The 16,554-nt window shown below is 36.6% G+C and overlaps 1 protein-coding gene and 1 long non-coding RNA gene across 9 annotated transcripts in view; both read right to left on the reverse strand.

The window, feature by feature from the left end:
* tox2 (TOX high mobility group box family member 2) overlaps window positions 1-16,554 on the reverse strand; it is a 171,074-nt gene that overhangs the window by 53,737 nt on the left and 100,783 nt on the right. For all 8 annotated transcript variants that reach the window (XM_051896181.1, XM_051896187.1, XM_051896180.1 and 5 more), the window contains one exon: window positions 12,213-12,272. In XM_051896181.1, coding sequence (XP_051752141.1) covers window positions 12,213-12,272 — 60 coding nt within the window. The remainder of the gene's footprint in view (window positions 1-12,212; window positions 12,273-16,554) is intronic.
* Window positions 1,404-6,520, reverse strand: LOC127513949 (uncharacterized). The gene is made up of 2 exons (XR_007930530.1): window positions 1,926-6,520; window positions 1,404-1,843 (listed from the first exon to the last, which is right to left on the reverse strand). It is a non-coding gene; the product is annotated as an uncharacterized LOC127513949 (long non-coding RNA).

Genomic DNA, 16,554 nt, shown 5'->3' on the forward strand with positions numbered 1-16,554 from the left:
ACGGACAGCAGCACCATCATAAATTACCCGAAGACCAGACACACAAACTGACACACAATCGTTCCCAGAAGTGAGCTGAAAATGACAAAACCTCCTTTTGGGGGCAAAATCAAAGGTAAAAATGCAGTAAATAATGAATATAAATGCATACATTTTTAATTCTAAAAATGTAACATGTTATTTAAGCTTGTAATAGTTGCAGCGTTTGCCAATTGAAGTAAAAAAATCACTTGAGAAACCACCCTAGCAACGGTCCTGTCAATCATCCAGCAACTAAATAGCAATTTTGCATGGGCCCCACTCACATTTCCTTCAGAAAACGCAAAGATATAATCATCACGAGCTTTATTTATGTATGTCTATATGTGCGCATGTACAAAGCTGCAGCTTCCACAACAGTGGATTGGATTATGGGCGTCTGCAGCTAGAGATAATTAATAAATATCCGTCTAAAAGGAAGCTAATTGCAACAGTCACACACACAGTCTTATTCACCCATAAATAAAGTGAATGTGCAGCCTACATACCATCTGCTCCAGTCTACATTATTCGGAGAGCATGTGGACGAGGCGAAACATTTAACCTTCAATGTGTTCACTCAAACACCATATGCTCAAGCGCCAATTTACAGTCTGAAATATCCAGAAATCTTTACATTCTCATCAACCGAGTTCGACCCAGGCGATTTTCTACAGTTCAATAGCACTTGAAGGAAATGTCTAGTAAAAAACAAAAAACACTTTCTTTTGTACCTCAGTGTCGGCATCTCCTATAGGTGTATGTATGAACACACACACACACACACACACACACACACACACACACACAACAGTATCATATCAGTCTGGGTCACACAAAGAGGAGTCGCATTACTGTAACACAACACCTGGACTAACCGTTAGGATTGGGAATGGAGAAGCGCTTCATTAAAAAAAACAAATACTGTATGGAGTTCTTTACGTTTGGTTCTCTTAGCAGTTCTGTAACATGCCAATGCAAACAAAACACCACAATAAGCCATGCGATATAAGCATCAGAGTGGTTGTCATGGTGACTAGCATGTTATTTTCTGCCAGCTGTGCATGTGAATCGACAATCATCTTCAGAGTGCACAACTCAGTGTTTTAATTAAATAGTCTGCAGGAACACATTTTTCATGCTGTATGTCATATGCTGCATATACAGTTGCCTTCTGATTTTGATTATTGCTCTTATTCTTATAGATAATATTGTACTATTGAAATCAAACAAAATATAACATATTTCTTTTGAAACATGCACAATAAGAAAAAAGACACATTTGGGATCAGTAAGATTTTTTTTTTTTTTAAAGAAATTAGTACTTTTATTCAGCAAGGATGCATTGAATTATGGAAGCTTGTTTCTGCCATGAAATAAAAAAGGTAATTGTGACTTTTTATCTCACAATTCTGACATTTTTCTTGTAATTGCGACTTTTTATCTCACAATTCTGACTTTTTTTCTTGTAATTGTGACTTTTTATCTCACAATTCTGACTTTTTTTCCTGTAATTGCGAGTTTTTATCTCACAATTCTGACATTTTTCTTGTAATTGCGACTTTTTATCTCACAATTCTGACATTTTTCTTGTAATTGCGACTTTTTATCTCACAATTCTGACATTTTTCTTGTAATTGCGACTTTTTATCTCACAATTCTGACTTTTTTTCTTGTAATTGCGACTTTTTATCTCACAATTCTTTTTTTCTTGTAATTGCGACTTTTTATCTCACAATTCTGACTTTTTTTTGTAATTGCGACTTTTTATCTCGCAATTCTGACATTTTTCTTGTAATTGCGACTTTTTATCTCACAATTCTGACTTTTTTTCTTGTAATTGCGACTTTTTATCTCACAATTCTGACATTTTTCTTGTAATTGTGAGTTTTTATCACAATTCTGACTTTTTTTCTTGTAATTGCGACTTTTTATCTCACAATTCTGACATTTTTCTTGTAATTGCGAGTTTATATCTCACAATTCTGACATTTTTCTTTTAATTGCGACTTTTTATCTCACAATTCTGACATTTTTCTTGTAATTGTGAGTTTATATCACAATTCTGACTTTTTTCTTGTAATTGCGAGTTTATATCTCACAATTCTGACTTTTTTTCTTGTAATTGCGACTTTTTATCTCACAATTCTGACATTTTTCTTGAAATTGCGAGTTTATATCTCACAGTTTTGACTTTTTACTCAGAATTGCAAGATATAAACTCACAATTGTGAGATATAAAGTCAGAATTGTGTTATAAAGTCAGAATTGCGAGATATAAAGTCAGAATTGTGAGATTTAAACTAGAAAATTGCGTGTTAAAATGTCCAATTGTGAGGGAAATTTTCAGAATTGCAAGTTCTCGCAATTCTGACTTTATAACTCGCAACTGTGAGTTTATATCTCGCAGTTCTGAGAAAATGTCACTCGCAATTTCAAGAAAAAAGTCAGAATTGCGACTCAGTTCTGACTATAACACAGTTCTGACTTTATATCACACAATTGTGAGTTTAAATCTCACAATTCTGAGAAATTGAGAAATCAGAATTGTGAGATAAAAAATCGCAATTGCCTTTTTATATTTTTTTATTTAGTGGCGGAAACAAGCTTCCATAATGAATTGATCAAAAGTGAGTTTTACAGTGTAATAAAAAACTATTTCAAGAAAAAACTGTTCTTTTGAGCATGGCATTTACTTTTTCAACACTGATAATAATCATAAATGTTTCTTGAGCAGCAAATCATCATATTAGAATGATTTCTGAAGGATCATATGACACTGAAGACTGGTGTAATGATGCTGAAAATTCAGCTTTGATCACAGGAATAAATTACACTTTACTATATATTCACATAGAAAACAACTATTTTGAATCATAATAATATTTCACAATTTTTTACTGTATTTTTGATCAAATAAATAAATAAATTCTTTGATCAGAATAACAATGCATGATTGACCTCTCTGGGCTTCTGCATTGTTTTTGTAGTTCCATTTGCTGCCACTAGTAGTGCACAAATGACTCGCCTACTTGTAACTAAGCATTATCACACCCAACATGTCTATTTCCCCACTTTCACAGGGAAATGTTCACATCTTCCTGTCACACTCCTCTCAGGTGGGACATCGGTCTCGTCTGATTGATTGACAGCTTGTGTTCACTCAACTTTGATGTTGCATCATTTTTCAGTGTTTTATGAGGTGTGAAGTATAATGAGTCGACAGGAAGGATCAACAGATGAAAACAGAAACATATATATATATGTGTTTTTTCTGTGTCTTTGTCAATTTCAAAAAAATACTGATATGATTCATATAACAGCTATAAATATTAAGATGATTCAATCATGGTAAAAAAAGGGAATGACACAGTCACGCTCTGTCATTGCACTCCATTTGAGCATTATGAGAATTCTGGGAAATCTCAGGTCATTATTACTGCACACTGGACTGGAAGAGAAACACAACGTGAACGTTAGAGACAGAACGAGAGCGGAGAGGAATCAAACTAATGATGAACACACAGGTCACAGCGACGAAGCTGCTTCGTGACGTGACATCAGGCAGATATTCACACGAAACGAAATTGAAGTATATATGTGAAGTGTTTTTATGCGTCTTACGGCACAGCGTTCAGTACTAACTACATATGGCGTGTGATAAATTGGGTTCATGAGGAGTTTATAAGTGATCATTAATTGCTAATCAAATCAAAACCTAGTGAGCTGACTACCTAGAGAGTATTTTAAGGCAGTGTTGTTTTAGTATTATTCGAGAAGGTAGGGAACAACATTATGCTTCTAAGACACCCCGTTTTAGCCAAAGTCAGGATCAAAAAATCAATCTTTACAGTTTTATCTGCCATCTCAACAACATTTCAGGTCAAGTCAGCAGTCTGACAATACAAATGTCACTTTAGCAATGTCGTCTCAGGCACAGCCAAAATGTTTCTCAGTTTATAACAGCAAAGGATTGCAGTTGTCTTCAGATGTTGTCACTTGAGGACGCATTAAATTCATCAAAAGTGACAGTAAAAATGTTTATAATGTTGCAGAAGATTCTATTTTACTATATATTCACATAGAAAACAGTTATTTTTTTATTGTAATAATATTTCACATTTTTTACTGTATTTTTGGTCAGATAAATGCAGCCTTAAAAGAGAATATTTTATTATTAGTGTATATATAATTTATATATGCTGATTCAAAACTATCTTCAGATAACTTAATCTAAAGTTCTTCACTAGTTCATTTAATTTGTTTAGCATTCTGTGCTGAAAGTGGTGATGTTAATGACATTTTAAAGGAAAAATGCAACGTTTTCTCATGAAATAATCACATCAAAAGACACCAAGATCACAGAGGCTTCATGACATCCTTCGAAACAAAGTTTCGTTTTTGTTTCACACAGGGAAAATGTTGCTACAGTGACGTTCCATCTTCATCTGAAAGAACAACTAATGACTAAAGTGTTATGTGGGGAATTAGTAAAGTAGAGCAAAATGAATAAACAAAAAGCACACAAGACATGAGCAGTTGAGGAAATGTTTATCTGTCTGCTTTAAACACGAGCGGCGCTGTGAGAAGTGATACACTTTCACTGTATGACATCAAGGATGAAATCAAAAGTACTTTCACAGCCATCACTATCACTCACGGCACAAATGAAGGATATCAGAGGACTTGGCAACACTCTAATAAACACTCGGATGCATTTGTTAACAGTCCAGTGTCAGAGAAATATTCCAAACAGCCAAAGACTGATGGGGTGAATCTCATGAAACCACACGTCTAGCTCATAATTCAGCCCTAAAATTAAAGAAAGAAGCAAGAAATCACATTTTGCATAAAGCAAATGAAGCCTACGTTCAGACTTTTTGCATTGTGTGATATTATTTTCATGGTAATCAAACACATTTTCCACCAAATGATCATTATTTTAATGCATTCAGATGTTTTGCATTTTTTTTAGCAATGAATCTCATTCTATTTTTTATTTAAATCAGCATAGCAAAAAATTGCAAAATGCATTTTTCCCTTAAAATGTAAAAGCATTACACAAATACTACCACAATGCATGCAACCGGTCTGTTCTGATGGGTCACGAACAACAGGGAAAAAACAATGCCGCATGCAAATAATAAAATGCAACTAATGTTGCATTACAGTAATGAGAGTTTGAGGGTAAATGTCCTTAATTGCCATGAAAATAATGTCATGCAATGCAAAAAAATCCTAATGATCCTCAAATTGGCTTCATTGTCTTTATGCAAAATATAAACGGCGTGGTTAAATATGAGCTGGACATGTTCTGGAGGGTTTAATGAGATTCGGCCAATGATCAGAGACTTTCAGGGCGGTTTGTGAGAGAATGTGAGTTTTGCTGTGGCATCAAATCTGGCCGTCCAGTGATCTCTCTCGCCTTTTGTTTTCTGACAGACTCTCTGCTTGCTCAGCAATCGACTATAGAAATATTTTGGCAGGCTCGCGCTTTGTTTTCATTTCACAAAAGATGTGTGGTGGTAGCGGGGCGAGGGGGCAGGGCGGACGGGCCATCACACTCTCTCTCTCTCTCTCCCTCACTCTCTCTCTTTCTTTTCAATCTAAACAGCAGGAGGAAGTTGTAAATCATAGTAATGTACTCAGCCGTAATTCGGACCAGCAGGGAGAGCAGCACACACACACACACACACACACACATTTCTCCTCCATACGGCGGGAGTTTACAGTCGGCACAAAGACGCTTTAATCAGTGCAAACGAGCCAATGACACCAGATCCCCAATCACAGCCAGTCACAGTACAGCGCAAACTCAATCACGGACGCACATGGAAACACAGACCTCGCTTATCTGCACTGGACTTTTAAAGGGATCTTGATATTTTCACTGTACATTCATTGACATATTCTAACCAGTCCATCTAGACTGTTCAAGAGTTAGCCAATTAGAACAGAGGTCATTTGCATATAAAGGAACAGGCATGTTCTGTAGTCTAGAACTACAGCACGTGATATGATGTCAATTACCACAGAACATAATTACAGTACAGTGATGCATTTAGAAAGTGTATGGGGCAAGACAAAAGTCTTAAAAGCAGAAATGTGAATCTAGTTTTTGATAAGAGCTTGTGTTAATTATACTGTACATAAAATGTGCTTTTTCTGCATTGAAGTTGTCTAAATCATGTCTTTAGTAGTATGATTTCTGTTCTAGCCACTTTCAGTTATGCATTTTTTTCCCTACTGTATGTAAACGGCATAGTTGCGTTACGTTACGTTCCTGTCTGGTATCCTTGCATATACAGTATCACATGAAAGTGAACAGGTTTGCCAACTTCACATTATCATGACGGGAGTTATATAGATTATAACTTTGCACAGACAAGGTTAGTAAGTGATTTTAGTCTAATGATAACACATATCATGTTTAGTGATCATCCCAATGCTTCATAGACTTCCTTCTCATAGAGTAAATGGATATAAAACTACATAACAACAGTGTTTGGTGCATGAATTGACTAACATTAGAAGTTTGTCAAACTATAATAGTACATAAAGTATTATATATAGTAGAGCTGCACGATTCTGGATAAATTTATCCAGAATCGTGCAGCTCTACTATATATAATACTGTTTAAAATGTTTAATGAATGCGAATGAATTATTTTAAAAAATCATTTTAAATGACTCACTCATAAAGACTTCACTTGTTTCATTACTGGATGAATCAGCATTTTTGGACAAATCTCCTGAATGAATGATTCAATGACTCACTTTTTTGAACTAATCTCTTGAATGAATGATTCAATGACTCACTCATAAAGACTTCACTTGTTTCATTACTGGATGAATCAGTGTTTTTGAAAGAATCTCTTTAATGAATGATTCAATGACTCACTCATAAAGACTTCACTTGCTTCACTACTGGATGAATCAGCGTTTTTGAACAAATCTCTTGAATGAATGATTCCATGACTCACTCATAAAGACTTTACTTGTTTCATTACTGGATGAATCAGCATTTTTGAACAAATCTCCTGAATGAATGATTCAATGATTCACTCACAAACACTTCACTTGTTTCATTACTGGATGGATCAGTGTTTTTGAACAAATCTCTTGAGTGAATGATTCAATGACTCACTCATAAAGAATTCACTTGCTTCATTACTGGATGAATCAGTGTTTTTTGAACAAATCTCTTGAATGAAGCTCTAATAAATAGCATAATAGTATATAAATGACACCAAAACAATACTGAAAAAATGGGTGAAAGACTCAAAGATAGTTAAACTAGTCCTTCTGTAAACATCTACAGTTCTCTCGTTAGTTTTAATCCTAAATGATTTTTGGCCCTGACAGTTCAGTTTTGGATCGGTATACATGTAAACTTTCTCAGTTCTCGATTCCTCATCTTCACAACACACTCGTCACCCTCAGAATCCCTCTTCTGACGTCTCAGATCGGCAGCCAAATGCTCCTCTGGAAGAGTTTTCTCAGTCTTTCCTCTCGCATGCCCGCTTTCTCTAATCACAGGCCTACTTGGCAACCAAAGCTCCGGGAAGCAATCAATAAAACCTTGTTACTCTAATTGTGAGATTATAATCTTGACCGCGACGTCTTCCGCATACTCAAACAGCGAGTCCATTAGAGACATTTCCCAGCTACTTTCTTCAGCCAAGAATGCAAATGCAAAGACTAACATTTGAGCTGCGCTATCACATTGAGATGAACTTCAGCTGATAAAGGATGAGTAAATTGACACAGTGGTGGAGGAACGGCTTAGCATGCTAATCAGAGGCAGTGTTTTCAAAATGAGATCACGTTTAAAGGGATAGTTCACCCAAAAATGGAAATTCTGTCGTTATTTAGTCACCCTCATGTCATTCTACACCTGTATGCTGTTATTTATTTAATACAAATTGTGCACTATATTTATGTGTCAGGAAGACACCGATCAGGCATAACATTATGACCACCTTCCTAATATTGTGTTGGTCCCCCTTTTGCTGCCAAAACAGCCCTGACCCGTCGAGGCATGGACTCCAATAGACCCCTGAAGGTGTGCTGTGGTATCTGCACCAAGATGTTAGCAGCAGATCCTTTAAGTCCTGGAAGTTGCAAGTGGGGCCTCCATGGATCGGACTTGTTTGTTCAGCACATCCCACAGATGCTCGATTGGATTGAGATCTGGGGAATTTGGAGGCCGAGTCAACACCTCAAACTCGTTGTTGTGCTCCTCAAACCATTCCTGAACCATTTTTGCTTTGTGGCAGGGAGCATTATCCTGCTGAAAGAGGCCACAGCCACCAGGGAATACCGTTTCCATGAAAGGGTGTACATGGTCTGCAACAATGCTTGGGTAGGTGGTACGTGTCAAAGTAACATCCACATGGATGGCAGGACCCAAGGTTTCCCAGCAGAAAATTCCCAAAGCATCACACTGCCTCCGTCGGCTCGCCTTCTTCCCATAGTGCATCCTGGTGCCATGTGTTCCCCAGGTAAGCGACGCACACACACCCGGCCATCCACATAATGTAAAAGAAAACGTGATTCATCAGACCAGGCCACCTTCTTCCATTGCTCCGTGGTCCAGTTCTGATGCTGTTGGCTCTTTCGGCGGTGGACAGGGGTCAGCATGGGCACCCTGACTGGTCGGCAGCTATGCAGCTCCATACGCAACAAACTGTGATGCACTGTGTATTCTGACACCTTTCTATCAGAACCAGCATTAACTTCTTGAGCAATTTGAACTACAGTACCTCGTCTGTTGGATCGAACCACACGGGCCAGCCTTCCCTCCCCAGCTTTGACCGCCCATGACCCTGTCGCCGGTTCACCACTGTTCCTTCCTTGGAGCACTTTTGATAGATACTGACCACTGCAGACCGGGAATACCCCACAAGAGCTGCAGTTTTGGAGATGCTCTGACCCAGTCATCTAACCATCACAAATTGGCCTTTGTCAAACTCGCTCAAATCCTTACCCTTGCCCATTTTTCCAGCTTCTAACACATCAACTTTGAGGACAAAATGTTCACTTGCTGCCTAATATATCCACCCACTAACAGGTGCCGTGATGCAGGGAGTACATGAGAGAAAATAAAGAGACAGAAGTTTGATTTTGGGATGAAATATTCCTTCTATATTGCTTAAAAATATATAAAATATTACTTCTACTCTTGCATTGGAATTCGCTCATGAAGAAACGATGGAAATTCAGCAGAACATCACACCGACGGAAGAAGCATTGATGTTTTTTCTTTGTAATCAATTCTCTCCCTGTATCTGTCTGTCTCTCTCATTCTCAGTTCCATTCAGCTCTCTCCTGTCTCTCTCTCTTGTTTTTTTTTCTCCGCTCTTGTTCGGCCGCTATCGATCGTTTGAGTTGGCTGGAGGTCAACCCTCGGCGGACTCCAGACTCTTTTGTTCGCGGTGGTTACCGTGGCGATCCTCTGTGACCCTGAACACACAGAGGGCTCGTTAGGGGCCAAACGGAGACGATCTCTCCCCTACAATCAGACGGGGTCAAAGGTCGCAGGAGGACAGCTCAGTCAACGTGAATGTGAAGACTCCTGGGAACGACGCGGCGCCTGATCTGAGACCGAAACGAGTGTGTGATGGACTGGCCTTGTGTGTGGTAATTCAGGGGGGGGCTGGACCGGGATCAGACCTGTTTCCATGACATTCATTTTCAATGGAACCTTTTCAAATGGAATCAGTTACAAAGTAACAACGGAATGAAAGAAAGATCAAACAGCCTCTCCTGATCTTCACATGTACAGTGGGATCTGAGAGCATTCTGCATAATTGAATACACATGTTGTCATCATGAATTATATTGTCAGATTAATGAACAAAATCTGATGATCATTTTCTCTAACATGATTCCAAACAGCATCTTGAGCATCAATGGAAGGAGAAAATCTCATGATCAATATCAATATGTCTATATGTGACTAATCAATGATCATAATAATACAGAATCATTTATAATGTATAGTATATAGTAACACTTTACAATAAGGTCTCATTAGTTAACATTAGTTAATGCATTAAATGAACTAACATTAACTACATTTAACAAATTAAACCTTATTGTAAAGTGTTTTTATACTTATAAAACCTTATAATATTTATATATAATAATTAACCTAAAATTTGTTTATTTTTTAGGTTTAAATGGTTTAAACTCATTTACTTACATTTGATATAATGTAGAGTCATTTAATGTTTATAATTTATAGTATATTTATACTTGTAAGACCTTATAATATTTATATTTCTTAAAATCCTAAAAGTTTTTTTTTTTGTAGGGATAAATTAACTCATTACTTATATATTATAAGAAATAATGCAGAATCTTTTAACATTTAAAATGTATAGTACATTTTAATACTTAGAATGTTTATATTTCTACAATATTCTTATTTCTTAAAATCCTAAAAGTTTGTTTATTTCTAGGTTTAAATAAAGTTATTTACTTACATTTGATTAGTCACATAAAAATAATGCAGAATCTTTTAATATTTAATATCTATAATTTAAAGTAAATCCTTACAATATTTATATTTCTATAATATTTGTATTATTATATTTTTTGTATATATATATATATATATATATATATAATATATATTCATTTTATATCAGAATGTTTCTTCTTAATTTTGAAGTTTAAATGAAAAAAATCGAAATTATTAAATCTCTCAAACTTTTGAACCCAACTGACCTTTCGTGAAGACCCGCCTCCCCCTTAGTTACTGTTGCTACGTCCGACAAGCCATGAGCAAAGAGGACGAGGAGCCAATAAACTAGACAGAGCAGGTTACATTTGGTATGAAACAAAGTTTCAGCTTTCAAATTTTGTCATTTTCTAAGAAATTCAAACAACAGCTCATGAACCAATTATCTCTTTACTACTAGTTATAGCATGAAATAAACGTGAATGAACATCAGAAGGAATATTGTTTAAACCGCGAAAAGACATTGATACACACCATTTTTCAACTTCAAATCCACCAACGTTAATCTACTACTTTTTCTGTCTGGTTTGTTTGTCAGACAAAATGGTGGATTTGGCATTATAATGGGTCAGATCGCCTGTCAATCAAACTCCAGGCTAAGAGTTAATTGCACACACACAAATATACATAAACAAACAGCACTAGGATGTGTGTGAGATACAGACTCTGAAATACATTAAGAAAATAAAACAAGCCGTGAACCACAGCGGTTAGCTCCTTCTTTTGTCAGTTTGTTATTAAACCTTTTTAATATAATAATAAAGCAGTGAATGTCAAGTTGATAGGTTTTCATATGCAAGTTAATTAATTCAATCTTGTCAAGCTGTTTTTTTTGCATAACTATTGCTCTTACTGAGACGTTTGAATGACCAAAAATAGACTTTACAATCTCGACTCTGTGGTAAATATATTAAAAATCTCTCATAAAAATCCAGGAGGATCTAATTTAGGGTCAGAGATTCTTCAATAACTCACAGAAATTATGATGTAGATCTAAATGAACACTAAAAGAAACAATAAAAATTCCTGCAAGAGTGTTTTGAAAAAAAGACTCACACTTAAAGGCCAATGAGATGGAAACGAGAGAGACGCTGTTAATAAAGCAGAAAGACATTTTCAGCTAGTTGGTGTTGTTTGTCTGGCTTTGGTTTGCGGTCAGTCAGTGTATGTGTGTGTGTAACATTACAGCGTTAAAGGCAAAATCAGTCTGAACTGCCTAAACCTGGTCAAGCGAAGTAGATACGCAGACAGATGTCAAATATGAGTCTCAGAGTAAACAAACCAAGACGAAAGGAGAGAGAGAGAGAGCGAGAGTGGTTTATCAGATCCTCTTCAAGTTTATCCCACAGAACTACGACCGAATGATATATCCAATATACAGTATCAGAATATATTCACTATGATTTGGCCATTAATATTCCTAAAGAGCATGTCATTAGACTAGTTTCACATTTGTTCCTCGTCTCATGAGTATATCCTGCGTTTCAGAAAGACGTCGAGCTGTCTCTAAGCCACATGAAAATCAAAAATACCACTGAACAAAAAGCCATTTCCTGTGTTATTTGATTGAAAACACTGAAAAAGATTAATATGAAGAACTAAAAATTAACAAAAAGTTGTAAATCCAGGCTTTCAAACATCAGGTTTGAGGGGTTTTGAACCTTACCTGACTCGGGGAGAGGAACTCTTGGTTGTTCTCACTCATGTACATGTTGTCACCATCAAACTGCGGGCAGATGGAGAGAAGAAGATTAAAGTTTGATTGGTCAGACAGCTGAGATAAAGGAAAATGATTTGCATATCAGACAGAACGTGGAAAAAAGGGAAAGAACAATTCCATCAAAACCGTCACAGAGACACAGGGAGAGAAAGACAGTATCCCACTGCCAAACCCTAGTGTGCTACCTACCTAGACAGCATTTTAGGGCATGTTCTGCTTCTGGTTAAATTCTAAAGCACGTTCTTATTTAAATTCTAAATGAGTACGTTTAAACTGTGAACTCAATGTGAACAAACAAGTGTATTGTTTCAGTCACTCAGTATGTATTTTTAATAATGTTAAAATTGTGTATTATTTATTGATTTAAATGTGTTGTTGTCCATTTCATTGCGAGTGCAGTGTGCTTGCAGAGAGACTCCGCCCACACACTCTTCTGATTGGCTGTAATTTTGGAATGTTTTGGAAGCAAGTGCAATGCGCTTGCAGAGAGACTCCGCCCACACGCTCTGCTGATTGGCTGTGATTTTGGATTGATTTGGTGGCGAGTCCAGTGCGCTTGCAAAGAGACTCCACCCACACGCTCTTCTGATTGGCTGTGATTTTGGATCGATTTTGTGGCGTCTCGTAGTCGTGTCACGTCTCGAGTGGGCAGACAAATTTCTTGTTTCTGGAATCTTACTGAGTCTCGTCTGGTTAGGACATGGTGTAAAAAGGCAAAACATCGGCCATAATATTGGATTTTGACCACCATGTATTAATAATATTGGCCATGATATTGATTATGGGCTATCATTGAGCATCATATCAGTTATTAGCACACATATATTCATAAAATCTACATATGCACACACACACACACACACACACACACACACACATTATTAAAGATCACATTGTTATCTTAGCAAGTAGTCAAACTCTACTGGAATCAAATCTCCTCATATGCTGATATTTCATTTGCAAACAACTTTTTCTGACAGACTGAACAGGTGAAAACGAGATAGAAAAACCGTCCTGGTTCTGAAATGATGGAGCGGTGTGAAAGGAAGGATATGACAGCTCGAAAGAGAGAATTTTAAAACCGACCACAATTGCCCTGCAGCTTGTGTCCTCAGATTGAAAGGTTGAGAACAAACACGTCGCTCCTGCTATCATGATTCTGAGGTGAATAACTCATAACTTTAGTTTTAAATGCATGCGAGGATGCAAGAGCAGGACGACAGCAGCCACCAAACACTGTCACAAAAGAGAAACACAACATAAGCTCTGACAGCTGTCAAATATAAGAGCAAAACGTACAATATAAAAAATATAAAAAGGCTAATCTGAGGACTGCAGAAATAATTATTTTAATCAAAGCCTTGCATGTTATGACTGAAGAAATAAACGACTCATTCTTTACATTTACTTCGTAATTTCTTCATAATCACTTGTAGACAAAACAACAACCAAGCAACGCTCATATTTATAACAACAGTTATAAGACAAACAAGCCAAAACAAAACATAATTACGCAAACAGGCAGTGCGTCAATGTGGTGTTTGCTAAACCACACAAATCAATATGATACTAGAAAACTCAACGGCTAGATTTGAGAAGTAGATAGATGTACTGTATGCACAATATATCACTTAACAAACATTATCAGATTTCATAAAATCTAAGCATTGCAAATTGTTGCATCTCTACTAAATAACATAAGGCCCACTTTGGCCACAATGTTTCACATCATGCATTGCATGTAAGGCCTCAGCAGGTAAAACCGACACTAGAGAATCAGCGATTTTCTCTCTTTCAGGGCGTCCTCATCCATCTCAGAGAAATGTGATATTATACTGCCGTCCGACATCATGCATAATGACAAACCCGTCAAACAGCTGATGGGGGTCGTAGAGCATTTCTAATGTGAACACCTCCCACCCCCACACGCATATTATATGTATATGAGTGTGTGTGTGTGTGTGTGAGCTAAACATTCATCATGCATTTATATATTCTATACAGCAAACTGCAGCATCAATAATACAGTATTGTAGCATCGCATTGCACACACACACACACACACACACTACTAAAGGCAGCACTGATAGTTTTGTTTATCGTCTTCTTCTAGAAATGCACTAGGATATCTCCCCCCCCCCCAACTCTTCTAATTAAGATGCAAATATATCCAAACGCACTATAGACATCTTCACAAATTACACCCTTTCACAGTGTGTTTGTGTGCACATGTGTGTGTGAGAGAGAGAGTGTGTGGGGGTGGTGTGAAGTTATAATGGAAGATTAAAAGATTTTCCCCCTTATCTACAGATTTTATTACATTCACACACGTGTGCACAGAAATATATATACACTAGCGCTCAAAAGTTTGGGGTCAGTAAGATTTTATATATTTTTTTGAAAGAAATTAATACTTGTATTTAGCAGGGATGCATTAAATTTATCAAAAGTGAGAGTAAAGACATTTATAATGTTACAAAAGATTATTATTTCAAATAAAAACTTTTCATCAAAGAATCCTGTATTAGTTCCCACAAAAATCTGAAGCAGTTTCAAACTGTTTTCAACATTGATAATAATCGTAAATGTTTCTTGAGCAGCAAATCAGCATATTAGAATGATTTCTGAAGGATCATGTGACACTGAAGACTGGAGTAATGATGCTGAAAATTCAGCTTTGATCACAGGAATACATTATATTTTGAAATATATTCACGTAGAAAACAGCTTTTTTGAATTGTAAAAAATATTTCACAATTTCACTGTATTTTTAGTCAAATAAATGCAGCCGTGGTGAGCATGAAATTTGGCAACGGCATTTAATTCTTCACAATTCAATAGTTTCACTACCCAGAAGAACATTTTATCAGTCAGTAGTTGCTCAGGAGAATGTTTGAGTTCATATTTAAGATCTTCTGATTGCCGATTCTGGTATCCATCATGGATTTTCATTTAAGACAGACACCGCACCGAGTATGTTTGTTTAAAGACATCTTTAACTCTATTAAAACAGCTCATATTATATCACACCCTTCCGTTTAAGGCCAGTTCCTGTAGAAAGAGGCACAAATACAAACACAGAGCTGAACACCTGTGAGTGTGTGTGTGTGTATATAGTTCAAAACATACTGAGAATCAGTGAAATATATATATTCGTTTCCAAAATAATATCTGCTCTGCATAAAGACTTATTTTTATACAGTGATATTGTTTTTTTATTGTTCTTATTGCATGTTGTTTCTTCTTATTTGTACTGTGTATTGACCCTATTGTGTATTATTCTTACTAGCTATTGTCTCTTATATTTAGTGTCTGTATTTTATTGTTTCTTATGAGCCTCTTCTTTCTTGAGAGGAATGAACAAAATAAGGCTTTCATTGTACTAAAGTGCAGATTACAATAAATCTTTTGCATCTAATTGCATGCACAATAAACAATGCAAACATGCTTCATTGTTGTCACATGACTAGGTTCACACAAAATAGGATAAAATAAGGAGTCAAGAAAGTGATTGTGATTGATTTCACGTCTGAAAATGGAAGGTCAAGCGCTTTGCATTGTGGGACACAGTATCTCATGCAACGTGTTCTGATGTATACTGCACATTTTGACAAATGTCATCCAATGCATGTGGAACATTAGCATAGTGTGCTCGGTATTAATACTACAGGACTAGTATGACTAGTACAGCAGTATTTGCTCTCTCTCGGCACGTCTGCCACGCCAGGCTTTTCTATTACCCATCTAATTGCACATTCGGCAGTGACAAGAGCTCATTAGTGCTTAATTACACACGTGTTATTTAGTACAAACATCTCCATTTGGGCCCCTTTTGCCGTGTAATTGTTCTGCGGGGACGGCCGTTGAGATGGAGGGCACGTCGGAGTGATTCGTGCTGAGTACGGAAGGCTGGAAGTAGGTCATGTGCCGTAGCAATAAACAAGGAACGCTGCAATAAAATAATATAGTCACACACACACACACAAATGCACTCATGCCGAAGCCAGTAATATCCAAAGCTCATGTAATATTTACAGTGCACTAATAGATAGATGGCAGAGAGAAAGAGACACTTTTGCATTTGAATTTCAGAGAAAGCTGCAGACTACATGAATGCTGGTTCTGTAAGTTTGTTGTTTGCATTATAGAAATCTGACTATGAGATCGACTGATGCATATGGGTTCAAAAGCCTGAGAACACACTGAAAATCTGGGATTTTGTACATTTAAAGGGGTCTTGACATGGATTTTTTAAATTATTATTAAACTTATAGGTTCACTTATAATG

Source organism: Ctenopharyngodon idella, chromosome 6 (genome assembly GCF_019924925.1).
Source record: "Ctenopharyngodon idella isolate HZGC_01 chromosome 6, HZGC01, whole genome shotgun sequence".
Classification (NCBI taxonomy): Eukaryota; Metazoa; Chordata; class Actinopteri; order Cypriniformes; family Xenocyprididae; genus Ctenopharyngodon; species Ctenopharyngodon idella.